This window comes from Salarias fasciatus, chromosome 7 (assembly GCF_902148845.1).
Source record: "Salarias fasciatus chromosome 7, fSalaFa1.1, whole genome shotgun sequence".
Lineage (NCBI taxonomy): Eukaryota > Metazoa > Chordata > Actinopteri > Blenniiformes > Blenniidae > Salarias > Salarias fasciatus.
In genome coordinates, this window is record NC_043751.1 from 23,555,047 (window position 1) to 23,575,534 (window position 20,488).

Here is a 20,488-nt window from a genome sequence, read left to right on the forward strand (position 1 = left end):
TCGGGAGAAGATCAGTGTGTGTGTGTGTGTGTGTGTGTGTGTGTGTGTGTGTGTGTGTGTGTGTGTGTGCGTGTAGGTTTAGCTGGAGTGTGTGTGTGAGGTGTGAGCGCTGCCTGTGTGTGGACATTAACCGACAGGGTCCAGCAGTCGCCCTGCTGTTAAATGGACTGGCCAGCCATATGCCCACTACCACTGGCCTTATATCACTGCCACTTTGTGTTCGTGTGTATCTTTGTGTGTTTTTTTTATGTGTGATAGCTGTAGCATGCCATGTTTCTTAATCACTATTATCACTATTATCACTATTGTGATTCTTCCTCCCACTATGTATTATTTGATAACGCCTTCACCTGCAGTTTACTGCATTTTCAGGTGTGAAAGCTCAAAAAAAACAAAAAAAAAAACAAAACCAAAAACGTGACATGAAGATAATTGAAAAAAAAGGTTGATGGGGCTTCAGTTTTTTTCACTTCATGTACACGGGCTATACAGCGGACATTTTAATCAAGAACAGTCAAATATTACTTTGTATTACTAGAAAGTAAAGATTTAATACACAACATCCAAAGACTCTACAGAGACAGATGACTGCTAATCAACTTACATATTTTCAAAGCCTGAACTAAAAATGTTCAGAAATTAGAAAAACATCACTGTCTCCCACCACGTGCCAACATTTACACATACGCTTAAAAAAACCCTGCGGTACTCTGCAGGTCTGCACTTAATATACTGTTGTCCCTGTTGACAATATGACTTTAAAGCATGAAAAGCTAACTGGTGAACCTTTTCAAATGCTTGTATGATATTAAAATGCAGCAAATTTTAGAAAAACAGCTATTATTTATCTATGTGGATGAGGTACAACTTCAGGTTGGAGGCATGAGACGTCAGTTTATCATGACATGTAGAGTCACACCTGTCGTATTTGACAGCGTCACTCAGTTACTGTCAGAACAGAGGCACACACACGCACGCACGCCCACACACACACACACACACACATACACACACACACACACACACACACACACACACACACACACACACACACACACACACACACACACACACACACACACACACACACACACACACAAACGTTATTGTGTATTTTCACATGTAAAGGCCAACAAAGAAACAGCTTGTACTTGTCCTTTGATTAAATTCCAAAAATCTTGTAGCTTTAATAAAAACCAACTGGACTGACTGGAAGATGTTCATTTTTACAAGGACTGATGTTTGACCTGAAAATGTTTGTAGATTTCTAGCACACTGCCAAAGGGATACAAGAGATGGAGGACGACAGGAAGGTTTACATCATCACAGACCTGGCCACAGCTGGCCCAGGACCTACTCTGGGGTGACTTATATCCACTCCTCTCCTCCATACACACACACACACACACACACGCAAACACACCTAATGTGTCTGGACCCTAATGACATGAAGCTTGCCAGAACCCTGGAAAGACCTCATGAGGTGAGATGGAAAAGGAGGGACAGAGAAATGGAAAGAGCAAAAAAGATAAACAGCAAATATGGGAATTTAGGGAGAAAGGGAAGAGTTACTGGACAGATGTGGGGAAAGCCATGAAACGATGGAAAGAAGAAAGATTGATCATCTTGTCTGGGTTCAAAGTAATGACAATATTTTCCAATAAGATGATCATTTCTTGGGCCAATGTTCATTTCATACAAACACACAGTGAAGGTGTCTTACCTGTAGTTCTGTCTGAAAAAAGAACTTCTGTGGACACTGGGAACAGTCATAGATCTTGTCTTCTTGACCATGAACGGCAAATATGTGCTGCTGGAGCTTGTTGGCCTGCACAAACACTGAAAGTGAAAGAAAGAATACAAACATTGAATAAAAAGTAAATATACCATACTTCAATACTTTGCTGAAGTCAAGATTTCAGGTGTTTGTGTTTATTTTACTGATGAGTTTTTACTTTCATCCCTACAATTGATGAGGAAATCACATGTTGTATTTGGGATAAAAAGCGAGTGACTTTTCAGCAGAAACATCAGCCAACAAACAACCCCGTAAACACATACAAGAGGGAAAGAGTGCTGAGTGGCGACAAGAGGGGGGAGTTCATGGGATATGGAAAAAAAAAAAGAGAGGAAGAAGCAAGAGTAAGCAGGGAAAACAGGAAGAGCTATCCTCCGCAGACCATGTGATATTTATCAATAAATTATCTCCCTTTTTTTAACTTCCGCTCCAGTGTTGTCTCATACACTCATACACTTCTTTTTTTTTTTCTTTCTTTCTTGCTCTCCCCTTTGTTTCAGTAAACTTTTGGTTTTCACTGAGACTGTGTATGTGTTGAATTATTAAGCCTCCCCATAGGAGTGGTGCCCATCTTACTAATTCATAAGCCACCAAGGAATAGAGTTAAAGTTTAAAGCGTTGCTGTGTACCTGGGGGGAGGAGGCACACAACACAAGACAAACTCAACAACTGAGGGAGGGAGAGGAGAGTGATGGAGTGGCAGCGAGAGAGAGAGAGAGAGAGAGCGAGAGAGCATGTGGGGATAGAGAGACAGCGATGGAGAGGGGAAATGAGAAACCGAAGGTGCTGACTTAAGTTTCTGCTAAAATAGGTGCTGAATAAAACAATGCGGGCCTAATGTGGTCATCTAGCATTTTCTCCCGGAGGATCGCGAAGGTTTAAGGTAACTTCACATCTGACCGGTTTGGACATATTACCGTGTTTGATTCTGCACACACAAGAGTTTTGGCAACACTCCTTCAGCGGGGCGACCCGCCGCAAGATTACTCCCACAGTTGGAAATGTTAAAACAATAAATATTACTATTTACTGTTTGCCCAAAATGTGAAATCCCTACAGCCACTGCAGCACTTTTACTGAATACATCATGAATGTAGGTAATCCGGAGAGAGCAATTTCTGAGCCCCAACAGGTCCAGCAGCCGTTGGAGGAAAATTTAAGAGCACACCTTATTTCATGCAGCAATATTAACTTTGCATTTTTTATGGTGAAAAGCTGTGAGCAGATTGTTGTGTACAAGGCTTAAAACACAAGTTTTTGCTGCAGCAATGAATGAAAATGTGACTTGTAGCTTTGGTTTTCTTTCTGGAGGTTTATATAAACATTAGTGTTTGAAGTCTTGGAATCTCTTTTTAGCGCTCTTGGATTGAAAATGTCTTTTTCTAACTTATTTCAATGAGTGGCCCATAAAAGTCTGAATTATTCTAACCTAGTAGCTGCAAAGCACGCCGATTACATCCATCTGTGGTTTTAAAGAGGAAAATGTAATCACAAAAAAAGTTGCTGAGCATGCTATGAAACACTTTTAATTCCTTTTTTTTCAGATCTGACTGACAGAAATAATTCATAATCATCTCCATATAGAAATGGCTCATGACACAGGGATGCAGGGATAGCAAACTTTGACCCATGTAAGCGTCATAAAAAGTAATTTTCACTACAAAGACACCGAACTGTGATCAAGCGCTCATACCTCAAAGACTTACAACAATCTCTGCTACAGCTGAACAAAAACCATTTATTTCCAGTTCAAATTTATCAAATGACACACATGCTTTCAACATTTTTTGCTTAAAAAACTGTGGTAGTCATAAAATAATCACAAATATTATCAGATTATATAAAATATTGACGGAAAATTGTATATAAGTCCTGACAGAAACAATCACAGTGCTACTGGAGTCAGACTGTGGTCACTCAGCATCGTCTTTTTGGCCTCCAGAGAACTGAAAAGCTTTAAAACACTCCACATTTGTTTTTACACATTTGCTTTTGCAACACCCTAAAATGACAGCACACTGTTGCATGTTGTTCCAGGATGCACAGAACAACAAAATTCAGCCATGCTGGGCACACCATTTATTATTTTATTTTGAAAATCAATGAATAAATAAGCAATCTTCCAGCAAATAGTACACGTCCCCATTTTTCTCGACCCAGTTTGAATGCAGACTGAACGCTGGCGAAGACGAATCACGGAAGCTGCTGTCCTTGAAGTGTGTGTGCATGTGTGTGTGTCTGTCTCTCACCTGTGAAGCAGACGGGACACTTGAAGGTACCTCCCATGCCTTCAAAGCTGTGCTCTATCAGGTGGCAAAGCAGCTTGGCAGGTGAATCAAACATCTGGTTACACAGCTTGCACTCGTGATTGATGCCCTCCTCTGCAAATAGGAGACAGACACGCATGTGTAAGGCTGGATTATAGCAACATAAACCAAGCAACATGTCATCAGTTTAGCAAACTAACACAAACACCCGCGACAGATGTTTGTGCATAAACATACAAGAATGGAGGCTGATATCCAGATACACATTAAAAATATTGTAAAACGGCATTAAAAACAGGTAACATGTACAGACATTTGAAGCCTTTTTTCACTGGTCTGGACAGGAAACTGACAGAAGGAGGTAATAACATTAATGGCCCCATCAGAGAAACGTTAGCAGTGGTGGCTTCACAAAGACGTAAGCATCGGGTCTTTAAGCAAAACCTTTGAACCTTAGCTGACAAGGTGGTGCATTACAGCTCCTCATACATGAATGTTCACCATGAATACAACAGATCAAATACCAAGAGATAAATTCCCCAAGGGGTCTAATAAACATAAAAATGTGAAATGTGAAAAAAATATCAGGTGATTCCACCTGATTTGAACACTTCCTGTGGCGAATCTGCAGATTAATTTCCCTCAAACACAAAAATAGACCTGTCGAGGTTTTATCCTGCGACTCAAGGCCCTAAACTGGACAAAGCAATACGGAAGATGGATGAAGTGTATAAATTAGTTATTTTCTTTAACTGAGGAAGATTCACCAGTTCAGACATTATATGACAGCATAGTGGAATTACATTAGCTTTGGCACAAAATGAGGGACGATTTAGATCATTGAAGATCAATTTGAGAGCCACATACATTTCATGCTGACTTCCAGAGAGCCAAATAAATGGCGACACACCTCTACCACAAGGATAAATTTTTTCCCTACCTGCTTTGAAAATGTTTCGATTTGCAATTTAGTTTTACGACAACATTAATAGTCTTCACAACATGAATGAGGTTGAAAGTGGGTTCAAATATTCCCGCTGATTACCTGTGAAACTATTTGCAAGCATCATGACGATTCTACGTAACTGAACTGAAACACGACAACCTGTCTTAGTCTTGAGCTCTAATTGTGACCATCAAATCCAGTTTTAAGCTTCGCCAGCACAAAGGTGGAAAAATTGTTTATATTACACTCTCCTTACTGGATGTTCAACACTCACAGCGAACCCAGGACCGTATCTGCCCCAACTGGTAATTGCCTGTCCTCCCCACCGGGTCTGTGGATGATCTACCCCTCCTATAGCTATCCCTCCCTCTGCCCTCGTTATCTGCCCTCCCCCAGTGCAGTCAACTAAGCCATCCCTCACTTTTCCCGCTCCTCCCTCGACGTCCCCCTTCAACCCTCTTGGTCCCTCATTTTCTGATTAATTGGTGTGGGCTCCGATTCGCAGTCATTGTTACATTTCTGCACAAACAACATGCCTACTGAACCTTTTTTTCAGCGCATGCAAATCTCTAAATAGCAGGTTCTCAGTAGCTTTAATAGGAAAGACACTAAATGAGGTGAGGTTGTATTTTAATATGTTCAACTGTAGATATAAGAAATGTGCAGGAGACTGAGCACGACCTTTTATCTTCAACTTGAGGATTATATTAGTGTTTATGTGTGTCTCGTCCGATCTGTGTCTATTTTAAGAAGGCGTGAGTGACATCACAGCACCCATGGTGAAAGGCCAGATGAAGGTGGGCGACGCGCGCACACACACACACACACACACACACACACACACACACACACACACACACACACACACGAGCCCCTTGACGATCAGGTCTCCCGCCTGTTGTCCTTATCACCATTGTACCATACAGGACCAATACCCTAGTCGCCCACACACACTGTGTGAGCCCACACACACACGCATGTGCGCACACTGTAGGACTGTACTGCCCGGAGACATCAGATGGTGTCTTCTGTGGGCCAATCTGTGACCCCCTGCAGAGCTGCACACACAAAAACATGCATAAAAAAAAAAGCATGCATACACACCCTGACTCAGAGCTACACTCAGACAATTCAAGAGAAAGAAACACAATCTGTGTCTTCCACTGTTTTTTGTCACTTATCTAATGTCATATAAGTGGGATAACACACACGCACGCACACACACACACACACACACACACACACACACACGGATTCAAACAGTCTCTAGAAGTTCAGCTGCAGAACTGCAGGGGATCGCACGGTTAATAACGTCTTCAATCTTACATCCATGACACCCATACTGACTAACACACACGCACGTGCTCTCTCTCTCACACACACACACACACACACACACACACACACACACACACACACACACACACACACACACACACACACACAGATTCCTATCTCTTCTTGCCTCAAAGGCCGACACAAGGGTGCCCTAATCCCGTCTCAATGGCTATGGGGGAGTGTGTGTGTGTGCGTCTGTGGGTGCCACATGGGCTTATGTGGATGAGATGGCATGCTCCGAGGTCTTGGTCCCCAAACATTCCATTTACACACACACACACACACACACACACACACACACACACACACACACACACGCACAGTCTCGTATTTCTATCCTTGTGGGGACCTTCCATTGACTCCCATTCATATCTAGCCCCTAACCCTGACCCTTACCCTAACCCTAACCCACACCACAACAAAGCCTAACCCTAAAGAAATGTTTTTGCACTTTTACTTTTTTCAGTAACAACAACATGGTCAAGAAAACACTGTTTCTCCTACTTAGGACCAGAAAAAGGTCCCCACAAGGCACGTCGTTCCACGTTTTGCTATCCTTGTGGGGACATTTGGCCCCAACAAGGATAGAAATACGAGAACACACACACACACACACACACACACACACACACACACACACACACACACACACACACACACACACACACACCTCAAAGGCTGCTAGGTTGTGCGGGGCGCCAGTGTGTCCGAGACATACTGAGACAGATAGAGGTTCATTATCATTTACTAGGAGATTGAAACAGCAGGAGAGAGTCACATGGAGTGAGACACACAGAGAGAAAGAGGTAGAAAGAAAGAGAGAAGAAGGGCTTTACAGCAGGGCCAGTTTAATCAATTGTCATGTTTTATATTTTCATTATCATTTCCCTGTCTTGAAAGAGTAGTTTTATTCAAAAACATTTCTTCAGAGGAGAAAGTTACAGATTCAACTTCACAAAAGCCGAGAACAGAAAGAGGTGGTGATGCAAAAGACACACAGAGGCAGAGGGGGAATACAAAAAGTTCAGTGATCTGACTGTGTTTATATTTGTGTGTGCGTGTGTGTGTGATGGGGGGGTCTCAGCAGACGGCACCTTAAAGCTCACGCCATCGGTAGGGGAAAGGCTCTCGTCTGAAGGTTCCTCACCCACGCTGCCAGGATCAGACGGAGCAGTTAAACATCGGCTACCTTTACATGAACAACCTTGTGCCTATTATCCCGACCCCACAATCCTGTGAAAGTGGCATCGCCGGCAGCCGGCTACATTCTGTATGTGACAAAGTTACAGCAAGTATTCACGATGCAATTACAAAAACTGAAATAAAAACTCCAGCTAAGCTCACTACTGCCATAGTGACTTGTTAAAATTTGCCCTCCTGTTGGAGTGAAGACAGACAACTTATTTTTTTGGCATCTGTCTATATATTTGCTGCAAAAGTACAGTCACACAAAAAAAGGCACTTTTTTTTTAATATCTATGACCGGCTCATACAGAGACGCAGCTACAGCTGCAACTAATGACGTCTCTTTTCATCCAGCAGCACCATAAATGCACAGCTCTATTCTTTCACAGGCCCAGTGTTCATGTTAGAATTGTTAACTTTGGCTAAAATGCTAATAAAAACTGTCTAAAAGTTCAAATCTCTGAATTAAGTTCCATTAATTTTTTTCTGCTCAAGAACCTGCAACCGCTAAATCCCTCGTTTACAAAAGTCCTTCAACAGTCATTGACATGTCAGATATGCGAGTAAACAGTTTTAATAGCTTAAATAATGATTCATGAGATCATTTCAACTTTTCTCGAGTAAATACTGCTGCACTTCATCTCTATTCTATGTGTGTGTGAAGGGATGTATATGAATCTTCACACTCAGACGTCAGCAGCACAAGGGAAAATGTACAGTTTTAATAGTCAATCAATCCATAAGTATGAAAAATAGCAATACCTAGTTTTAAAAAGTGGCATGAGCAAGGGAGGATAAAAACAATAGAGGGAGAGGGCAAGAGAGAGGGAGAGGGGGGAAACTGAGGGGAGAACTGTGAGGTGCAGAGAGATAATTGGGCTGTCCGGAACAAGGGCATGGAGACAGGCCTCCGCCGCCTCTGTGTGCGCGCGCACGTGCATGTGTGCGCGTGTGTGTGTGTGTGTGAGGGAGAGTGTGTCCCATGAAAGAATTCTCTTTTCTGACAAATACATTGTTTTGATCAGTGTGTGCGGGGACCGCTGTCTCTGTGTGCTGTCCCCCTCTGAGACCTAAACCGTGTGTGAGCGCATGTATGTGTGTGTCTCTGTGTGTGTATGTGACCCATAGTGAGATGACAGAGTCGTACAGCATCCTGCCGTTACGCTTTGTCTCACAGAGCGCATTTGATCCACCAGCACATGCGCACACACTCACGCTCACACCCACGTGCACGCGGAGCCCTGGGAGGCCTGTGCTGGGACAGAGAACACAGGGGAGAGAGGGATGAGAGGAGAGAGAGAGGCAGGGTGAAGGTTAGGACTGTGAGTTTACCACCGTCCAATGGAAAATGAACTTTTTCCTCTTTTTAATACACATCAAAGTAAGTTTTGGAAATATTCTGAGTCTTTGTGGACAAACGGCTTTCAGTTGTAAACCTCATTTATGAGGTAACCTGAAAACTCATTAGCCAGAGGACCGTGTGTGTGTGCGTGTGTGTGTGTGTGTGTGTGTGTGTGTGTGGAGGCCTTCTTTCTGCCTGGTGATTACTGAGTAAATAGTAGGATGTTGATGCCAAACTGTAATTTGACACAACCCTGACTGAGTCAGACAATGTTCACGCTGGAGAGATTCACTCAGCTTCTTCTTTAAATAAGAAAAAAAGAAAAAGGACATAAATGCACACAATGAATGGTTGGGTGCTGGTGCACATCTGGAGAATTACTGATGAGATTTCACCTTAGAGAGAGGAATAGACAATATAAAACAGCGAGAGAAACAATGTGAGAACAGAAAGCAGTGTAATGTATGTGGATGGCCAGAAGGCAAAAAGGGAGGGAGAATGAATACATAGAAAGACAGAGACAAGTCCATACTGCAGTCAAGCTCATCATTACAATTCTACTACCAGCGCTGTTGCACACACACTTCCTCATTGCTCATGCTTTCTCTGGGTTCGGTCCCATCTTCTCTTGTTATTCACCTCCCTCCATCTCTCTCTCTCTGCTAATTGACCAGAGGGGAAGGACCAGGTGGCATCCTCCCCGTCACCACACACACACACACACACACACACACACACACACACACACACACACACACACACGCACACACACACACACACACACACACACACAGGCCTCATCACAGACCCCTGCAACATGCAGCAGAACATAAATGAGCTTCTTGGTTTGTGTTGGAAAGTGATCCCTAAGGTGTACACACACACACACACACACACACACACACACACACACACACACACACACACTAACCCTTCCCTGGCCTAGGCTGGGAGTCTCTTTTGGGTGCATGACCGTCCATCACAATCCCCAAACTCCCACGTTCCCTTCCTCTTTCTGTCTGTATGAGCTGCTGGGGGTCCCCTGGGTTCCTACCCTCCATTACTGCCCTCCTCTGCTCCCGTCAACCCCCTCCATCCCCAAACTATATGATTGTGTGTGTGTTTGCGAGTGAGTGTGTGTGTGTGTGTGTGTTGTGCCTCGTCCCTTGTGGCGAGCAGGCCGTAAACCAAGCCAGGCGATTGATGGAGAGGACAGCGAGGAAGAGAGAGCAAAAGGAAGGGATGGAGAAAAGAAAGACAGGAGAGAGGGGGGCGGGGCGGGGGGGGGGGGGGGGGGGGGGGGGGGCGGAGAGAGGCGTGAGGGGCAGGACGGAGAGAGCAATGGAGGCGTCGGGCGAAAGAAAGAGTGCAGCAAAGAAGAGAGCAGTGGACGGACAGAGAAGGAGACAGAGAAGGAGACGGAGAAGGAGGAGGAAGGAGTATGCACCTCTCTGGGGGGCTTGCTCAAGGTGTGTTTCCATGGCAACCAGGGGCGGGGGAGAGATGGGGGGTGATGCGGGTGGTGGTGTGTGAGCTTGACCCATTGGTAGTGTGGGGGCTGGAGAATATACACAACACACACACACACACACTCATGCACACACACAACCTGCTGCAGTGCTGGAGGGGTCCCAAGAGTGCCCCCACCTTTACTCACTCTCTCTCTTACACACACACACACACACACACACACACACACACACACACACACACACACACAGAAAGAATGCTGCAGTGCTGGGGTCCCGCGAGTATCCAACACCCACACACGTTCTCCCTCCCTTCTCTCATCTTCCATTTTCCCTCTCCGTTTCCATCACTCTCTCTGTGCGGTAATTGTTAATATTTTCATCACTTGTTTACTCCTTATCTCACTTTGTGGATTTTTAAATGCAGCCGAAAGAGAACGGGACGCAGAGTTTTCATAGAGATGCACTCTGCTGACCGCAAAGTGCGTCTGACCTGTTCCTATAAAGCCATTTATATCAAATTCCAGTTATTCTTCAGACGTCTCTTTGCTTCACCTCAGTTCTTCCGCTCAACCGCATCATGGAAACAAAGTGTGCCACTATATGAAGTTTCGCTCCAGCTTCTTGATCTCTCGCATGTCACTGTTTTGTGTTGGACTACTAACCAAGGAAAGTTTGAAGTTCCCAAACACTCATTTTAGAAATATATTAGAATATCTACATTCAAAAATTTACGATTCAACTGATTTTGATGGAGTCTTGCTCACAACTCTTAAACGCACCACACAGCATGTAGTGATTCATTCATTCTCGATGACGTCAGAAAGCCCCCGTTTGTCCATAAGTGGCAAAACAACCGTTAAAGTCTCTAAGAAAAAGAAACTGTAACAAGTCAGATTTAAACCTAATTGGATGTAATGTGATCAACATCATAGTCTAACGAGCTGCAGCTCAGTTTCTTACTCCCTATGCCAGTATGCGTTGCATCACTATAATAAAATCAAAGCATTACTGACTTGGACCTGTTAAAAGTGATAATCAACGTGGCGTTGAGTGGCTTAAATGGTGAATAAAATCACACTTTACACAGGAGATGATGCATGATTGCACAGCAGAAACTTGGAGACTGAAAAATATTACAAAGCAGCAACAGACTTTAGTTGTAATGCAGCGATGTTGAAGCACTGAAGGTCTACAGGGGCCTTTCAATCACATGTAGAATCATCAGTGTTTTTCAAAGGACCCACCACTCTGCAAAAAAGCAAACATACTGAGGAATGAATGACCTGCAACCTCCAACAAACCAACATGTGACTCATGAAGACAGATGACTGCGAAGCGCTGATCATCCTCATCCATATTCTTCTCTTACACCGCTGGATACATCCCTCATTTGCACATCTAACATCAGAGCGCAGTCCCAATTTCCAGTGCGAACTCGCAAGTCTTGCTCGCATAAATACACAAGCACACACACACATGCAGACAGACGCACTATTGGCAGACCAGAAGAGCATATGGTGATGACCAGTTTGTGCACAAATTGAGCATATTTGTGCAGTGCGTAAGTGTGTGTGTGCGTGTGTCTTGGAAGGAGACTGTGTGTGTCTAATGTGAGTGTGTGCTGTGTGAATAGCAGCTTGGATTTTCCCTATCAGATTACATAACAGTAGGAAGCTGGAGCGCTCGGTACTGTTGAAGCCAAAAGCCTTTGCACTAACCAACACACTCACACATGTGTGGAGATACACACAAACACACACACTCACATAATGCCTCTCACTCGCGCTTTCTGTCTGGTGGAAGAGATTCAATTTATATTATAAACTTTTTGAATTACTTCTTATCCAAATTTGTGAAGTGATAGGAGAATATAGAAGAAACAAATTCATACGGTGAAAGAAAACACGTAAGCATAAAAGCAAGTGGCCACGGACAGAATCAAAGGTGAGATCTGTTTTATCCGGTGAAGAGGAGACCTGTTAACCCTCTTATAACTGAATAAATGGAACTGATTTATTTTGATTTTATGGCGAAAGAGTAAAAAAAAAAAAAAAAAAAGACTAAGTGGTTGCACTGGTTTTTAAAAGATTTTTTTACTTTTGTCTTTGTTGTTTTTTTTGATTGTACATTACACAAATGTCAGAAATAAAGGAGGATGTTCCATCATAACTGGACAGTCATATTCATTCAGCGAATTACTGGAGAAATTGACACAAAGCAGTTGGATAAAGTACTGTCACAGATAGACATAAATGGCCGAAGTGAAATAACTGACAGCTACACTCAGTGAACGCAAAAGCAGAAGACGTCAGAGTTAGGTGTCAGTATTTCTGTTTGTTCAAATGGCCGGATTATTAAAGCTCTGTAAGGCTGAAACATTGTACATTGACTGTATGCAGAGAGACACGTTGCTCAGTGTCATCCGGAGAGCGCTTGATTCTAACAACAAGCGGCTCACATGTAAGTCGTCATATTATCATACGTAATGAGGCTTTAATTAATATTCAAACAGCAGAGGTGCACACATCATCGCTTTGGCCTTGGAATCATTGCTCAGGACTTTCACAGGAAAACAGGGAATTACTGTTTTCTCCAATAAGCACGCAGAAAGCCACGAGCACGCGCGCACGCACCGCTACACACACCTCTTTTTAGCTCGTTAGCAGGGATGAGAGTAATGAATGCAGAGTATATTTGTGTTTAGAATCTTAATTGAAAGCTTGAAAGTGGCCAGGAGGGAATAAGCCTAATCACTGTGTGTGAATAAACCATCAACACACACACATACACACACACACACACCGACAGACAGACAGACACACACATACACAGGCTTTGCTGCTCCCCTGGATAAAATTTAAAACTGAAGTACCTGTCATTCTCTAGTCGTCCATTCGAGCCCTCCCTGTGCCCTCAATCCTCCTTCTCCTCTCCCCTTTTTTTCCACACTAGCCCATCTGTTTACATATGTAAAACACAACTACAGCCCCCTGGATGCACATCAACAGTATGTGTATGTGTGTTAATCTGTTTGTGTTTTGATGCTGGTTAAAGCTATAGCAGACATCCACAAGGAGTTATAAAAGGGGTTTATGGCGGGTTAGGGCATGCCCTAATTAATTACTGGTATTTTTAATTTTACTGCAGGCGTTTTTCATTTCAGTCACAGGTATTGTTATGAAAGAAAATAGAACATATTCCATGGTTATTATTTTTTTTTTCTATCGTGAGCTAGTAAATCACACCTCATGTGAAGGAAACAACTGCAAAAGCTCTTGAATTACTCGAGTAAACGAGCGCAACTTGCACTGATCGATTGCTCTGATAGAAAAAAACGTCAAAAAAAAAAAAGAACTGAAAGATTTAAGCGTAAAAATATATAACTGCGAGTGCTATATGATCTGATGCATTACAACACACACACGTAAACATCAGCCCATCCAGGTTAGACAGCACGCCTGCATCCAGGGCTAATCACCACGGCAACCGCAATCAAGGCTCTGATCTAGTTGTCAAGGTGATGGAGAGAGGGTCACCTCTGATTGTCTTCCCTTTTCTGTGAATGACTACTTCGCTCTGTTATTTACATCACTGTTGTTTCCTGTGTGTTTTGGTTTAAAGGACGCTGCGGTGGACAAAAACAGTGTGTGTACACTGCTATGCATGTGCAGAGTGAGAGGAAAGACAGAAAGGACGGAACGAGGAGGGCAGAAGTACATGTTGATTAACAGCTCAATAATCATTGAGCTTTTTGGTGTTAAATCTCATAGAAAATGTGTGCGACTGTGTTTACCTACATCCAGCTAATCCTATCCTGCTGTTTACTGATGTGTGTGTGTGTCAGTGTGTATGTGTGTGTGTGTGTGTGTGTGTATGGCACGTCTATCTCTACCAGGGTGCGTTTGTGTGTTTCTTTAATCTGCGCTCCCAGGGGGAGTCAGAGGCAGCTAGCAGGCTTATCTTCACTTCATCTCTGCATCCAAATACCACTAAAAAGCCAATCTCCATTCCACAACAACAACATTAACGCACACTCTCCGACACATGGAAACACACAGAAAGCAGGAGAGAAAGGCCTGGGAGACGTGATTAATTTTCTGTTCACCAAAACTCCACCCTGAATGCATCTCCTGTGCAAACACACTCTCCGTCATATGCAATCGTATCTAATAACGCTTCAGACAAGAAGCTTTAGAAGCTTTTCCTACCGAAACGGTCACTTTGAAGTTATTAAATATCCGCGCAACAGATTGCAACAGTTTACCAGTTTGACACACTGATCTCTAAAGCGTGACCTGTCACCTCACCTGCCCATGTTTTAATTCACCAAAGGGGGGAAAAAAACAAACAGCCCACTTCTTATTCAGTCGCACTGTTCAATGCAACGCATAAAAACCGATGGAGGAAAAAGAGGTAAGAAGGGGGCAGGAGTGGAGGAGAGGAGCAAAGCCAATAAGAGCTCACAGCAGGATGCTAATAATGCAGCTCCAGCTGTTCCAGTTAACCTGCAAACTGCCCATCTGGACCCAGAGAGAGAGAGAGACAGAGAGAGATCTGGAGAGAGGCACAAAGAAAGGGAGAGGGAGACAGGGAGATGCAGTTTATGATGAGAGACAGACAGGCAGAGGAGGGAGATGGTTTAACATTCCTTTAATGTGACATTGGAATAACACTTAAAACTGGGGGAAAAAAAATCTGAGCTCAAGGTCACATATTTGACCAGCAGCCAAAAAACAGATTATAAAGGGTTATTTCAGTTTTAAGCTACAAATTACAACAGTCAGAAGTCGTAACAGGGCAGAAGATGAAATGTTTAAGCATTAAAAACAACAAAAAGGTTAAAAAAGGAGGAGGAAACTGAGTGAGAGGGAGTTGGCTGGCTCCTCAGCTGTACTGGGTTGGACAAGTGGACATAGAAGCACACACAAACACACACTCACGCAGTGAGAGTGACCTTGGTCCAGCCTGCCCGTCCTCGCCCCCTGCCCTGTCCAGCCACAACCCCCACCGAGCCACCCTGCCTGTCTCTCGCTCTCTCTCCGCACACACACACACACACAACACACACCGCAGCGCCGTAGCAGGCCGTGCCAAACCGAACCACACTGTGGTCATAGAAACAAACACAACAAACAGACTCAGAGATACAGGATAAAGAGTAAAAAAAGAATAGGGAAGCGATGGGAGCCCGAAAACAGAATATTTTCTTTATTGATTCCAAAAAAAAAAAAAAAAAAACACACAGAAATACGCTCAACTTTAACACAAGACACACAGCTAGCCAACTCTTAACCTTCCCTAAAGCGCAAATGTATCGCCCACACACACAGAAAGAGGGACACACACACACACACACCCAGAGACAGAGAGAGAGAGAGAGAGAGAGAGAGAGAGGGATAGCATGCTAATGAAGACACTAAATCACTACTAGGTCATGTGTGGAAAAGCCTGCCAGATACCTGCAACTATGGTTAGAGACCTCCCTCAGCCACACACTGTGTAATGTGCATATGTGTGTGTGCCCATGTGTGTGTGTATGTGTGTGTGTGTGGGTGGTTGAGCGAGAGAGATTGAGGATGCCTGTTGGCTGTAAACATGACTGCTACAAGAAAACAGAGAGCAGCTACAGAAGAGGCTGGAAAAACTGCGAAAACAAACATACAGTATCGGCAGCGAAGGGTTGTCTACGTTTCACCTTTCACCAAAGACGAGCGGCGGACGGACACGCGAGAACAACAACTCTGTGGGAGTGAAATACACCAAAGTCAGCAAGTTGAAGTAAAAGTGTCTCCTTTTTCGAAACTCCTTACGAGAAAAAGACGCTCAATATTCCACATGCTCCGTTTTTCCTCAGACGCTTAAACAGACGGAGAAAAACGGCTCTTCATCAAGGAAGGATTTTTTTTTTCCTTGTTGCTTTTATTAGCCAGTGACAGGAGGACTGCAGTGAAATGACGTGCATTAGAGGTCTCACTGTTTAAAGCATGTGTTATTCGGTCACGGCGGCTGTCTGCTTTTTATCCTGAGTGTCATTCTTCTCATTTCAAGTGTTCTTGATGTAACTTTGATATTGTCAGCACAGCTGTAGTGGATTGAGCCAGCACCTGCTCATAAGAAGATTAAAATGGGATCAATTCAGAGCTGGAAATGTTCATTTGTTTTGAGCTTAAAAAGGCATTCTTCAGGTTGTTCTTCCAACTTTATATAAGATACAGTATCTGAAAAAACAAATCACACTAACACAGCTCCATAAAGGCAGACTTTTGTATTTTATTTTTTTTTTATATCAGACATATTTTGTGAATCTGTTGTTCCTTTTTCTTCAATTTCTTTTACTGGTGGCATTTCTGATCTCACGTCTTTGTCGTAATCAAGTTTTTTTTTTTTTTTTTTTTTGCCATTTTATTAGTTTTGCTTACTTTTTATTCATTGAGCGAATAACTTCTATGTTAGCTTATTTTGGTTGTTTCTATTGTTTGTTTTTTTTCTTCCTCATATCCATTTTTACATACAAGATGTTTATAATCCCAATAAATCTCTTTATCTTAAATATTAAGTTTTAGGTTATACATAAGGAGAATGACAAAAGATATTTTGACTGGAAACGTGACAAATATACATGTTATTGTTACTTTCTGTCAAAATGCTAAGGATTCATCACACTACTGCAAATCTGATTCACCACACATCAAATCCTGACCTAACTCTTTCCCTGGATTACATCAAAGCTTTTGACTGGAAATCATTTTCATTTAAATCCAAATCGCTCTATGGTGTTAGGAGACATTCTGATCAGAAACTACACAAATACATAAATGGATAATAATATGAATTACATCCCAGCAATGAGTTAACTGCACGCCCGCTTATTCATGACACAAAATGAGTAAAATTATTAGAGGGCAGAAAAGCTCAACGCTTTCAATTAGAGAAGCATTGAACTGAGATCTTTTATTCTACATGGCTTACATTAAAGGTCTGTATTACTGCCATTTCCTCTTGTGTGTGTCCAAGTTACCTTAGGAACGGCTAATCAAGGTAGCATTTCAGTGAAAGGACATCTCCAGCTGAGCGGACCGGGTAATGACCAACCTCACGAGAAGCAATCACCACTGATTCGCCGGGTTCCGCGTGGTCACTTCCAACAAGGAACTAGCTGCCGATTACCTGCTTCGAGTCAGAACGAGCTGCGTGACCTTGTGAGATTAAGCACCGATATAATCTGATTATGTTCAATTACTCTTGAATTATTTTGTCTCCACAGGCTGCAGAATGGATAATTAAGGGTGTGAGGTGGTGTGTGTTAAAGGGCTTCTTTTAATGTCTGATTGACAGCGCACTAAATGTGGTGCATTAGGACCGTCCAACATAACCTCAGATGTAAAAGAAAGTTTTGTTGCTATCGTGATGGATTATCTACATCGGGTTGTTCCTCACACTTCAAATAAATTGCTGGTGTGAGCTGGTGTACTCCATCTTAATCAGCCTGGAAGACGTGTGGACAATGAGATATGGCACTGAGATATTTCCTGCACAGCCTCAATTGAGTTTACCTGGAGAAAAATGGCCCCCGTCTGAAGCGGTAAATGTCAGGGTTTGGTGCCAGTTCCTAAAAATCAAAGAGTAAGGGTTTCTTCCTATACTCCCAATTTCGCACCTTCACACTGGGGGGAAGACCATTAGCAAAGAGGCAGACGGCACAGAAAGCCACGGACCTACAAAGCTCTAGCTTTTTCTCATTTCTACTGCTATAATTATTGATCCCTCCACCTATGAGGAAAATCCAAGAGAAGCGTGATTTCAAGTTTAAGAAAAGCCAAAAATATGTATGCAACAAAAGGCAACATTATACTGCTACAATACAATATCTGAAATTGCTTTTCCCCCTTCCTAGCGCAAGTCTGATCCTCTTAGGATGGCTGGAGATAATCAATGACAAATATAATTGTGCTCCAAAGCCCCAAATGTATTGTGCACGTTAGTGTACAGTAATGAAAAAGTTTAACATACTTTATTGGGATAATACAATAATAGCTTCTCATGCAAAGTATACAAAACTGCAGGCACGCACACACAAACACACACGCGCGCGCGCGCACACCACACACACACACACACTGTAAGCCTCTGTAAGCCTCAAATACAAACAAATAAATAAATGAACACAAAGTTATTAATTATTCTCAGGCAGGAATCAAATATACATGTGTCTTGAGATTTGTGTGTGTGTGTGTGTGTGTGTGTGTGTGTGTGTGTGTGTGTGTGTGTGTGTGTGTGTGTACTGTACAGACTTTCTCCAGACTCCCAAAGATACACACAGAGGCAGACCAACAGAGCAACTGACAGATGAGACTGACAGTTCAAACAATGCAGAAAATAGTATCCAAGAACCGGCAAACAGCTACAAAAAAAACAAAAAAAAAAAAACACCAGTAACTTTACAGGGTGTTTGCCATTGAGATACATGAACAAACATGGTAAAACCGATTCAACTAGATGGCAATCGTTAAAATACAAGGAACTGTGTTATGCACAGCACCGGAGTCTTCCCCAGTGTTACAGCATTGCAGCTCTCATTGTGCCGAGCAGGGGTTTCACAGATCAGCAGAGAACTGCACCGGTAGACATCTGATCATATGATCATTTATAAATCCTTTGTTTAGCAAATCAACACTCATGAGAGCAAATCAGATCAGTTCTAAAAAATTGTTAGTATTTGCCATTCATAAGGTTTGTAAAGTACAATACAACCTTTGCGTTCTGTTACTCGCAGAGACACTTTAACATACATCGCCCCACTTCGCTCGTTTTTGTCCACTCATGTAGTCTAATATGCATGCATGTTATGAATTAGAAATTATGAAGCGTTATTGGTAGCATTACCACATTAATATTCACACCGTCGCTGTTCATTTATTCATACAGAAATGGTGCTGCAAGCGCTGTATGCTAAATGTTTATGTGTCAGTTAAAGCCTTTAAATCAGTGACTCATGACAGCAGTGGCAGAGCTCCTGTTGTCTGAAAACTCCAAAATGTGTCTCTCTTCGGCAGCTAATAACCATAAAAAAGCTGATAGAGGCTACATGACAGCAGCTTTTGGATTAAACATTCAGCTTGCCACACACACTAAAATGCACATCCACGCACATGCATAGACAAGTGCACAGTTAAACAGTCCTCCAGTCTACTTAAGAGAGTTCACATGCAGAGCAGAGCCTCAACTGGGAATCACAGTTTAGCCCTCTTCTCTCGCTCGTCGGCTCCGTCTCTCAGTCTCACAAACAGCCAGACATGCAAGAACACACAGATGTGTTTATATTCACAAAGCCTCAGATCGTAGCAGACATTCAATACATGGCCATTCTGTCTCTCTGTCAAGGCTTCATGTTATATCATTAATTACATTTGACACCACTTCTTACATGCCTGTGAATGTGTGTGTGGAGCTACAGTAGGTCCCCGGAGGCTCGAGTAGGGAAAGTGAGGTTCAAAGACCCCCTGCCAGAATGCTAAATCAATATTAATACATGCTCACACACGTGCGTGCTAACACGGGCACACACACTTCCAACAAAGAGATGTCAGTGCAGTGGTTAGAGGGCATTGTTTCATTGTCTCCATGGTGCTCTCCTTCCTTTCCATCATCCTCTCTCCTCTTTCTCCAAGGCTAGGCTTCATCGTCCTCTCCCTCTACGCTGCTGCACTCCTTCTCTTTTGGATTCTCACCTCCACAGACACAGCAGAGCCACACAATAGATCCTGCTCCCACAAGCTCTGTGTTATTGTCGACTCTTTAGTTGGGAAAACAAACTTTGTGAGCGGTGAAATTTGTTTCTTGAGTGATCACATTGGTGTTTTAATTGTAATTAAGTGTTTCCTCTCACAGAGATCAGAGATCATAGCTGTTTGTTGAAGATACTACACACATGTGATGCACTGGCAGCACAGCTCAGCTCAGGTAGGACAGACGTCTCTTTGTGTTTTTGTGGGTTTGACCAGCGTCTAATGCAGCCAGCAGTGTGTTGCTCACACTGCTGGGGCTGCAGCAACCAGCTGCTGCTCGATCAGCACAGTTCAGTCACAGCGTATCACAAAGAGGTGGACTCTGCTGGACAGCAACACACACACATACACACAC

General features: G+C 43.0%; 1 protein-coding gene across 4 annotated transcripts in view; it reads right to left on the bottom strand.

Moving 5' to 3' along the window:
- The window catches only part of znf423 (zinc finger protein 423), a 153,653-nt gene that overhangs the window by 13,346 nt on the left and 119,819 nt on the right, over positions 1 to 20,488 (bottom strand). For all 4 annotated transcript variants that reach the window (XM_030096376.1, XM_030096375.1, XM_030096377.1 and 1 more), the window contains 2 exons: positions 4,048 to 4,179; positions 1,724 to 1,839 (listed from right to left, as the gene is read on the bottom strand). In XM_030096376.1, coding sequence (XP_029952236.1) covers positions 1,724 to 1,839; positions 4,048 to 4,179 — 248 coding nt within the window. The remainder of the gene's footprint in view (positions 1 to 1,723; positions 1,840 to 4,047; positions 4,180 to 20,488) is intronic.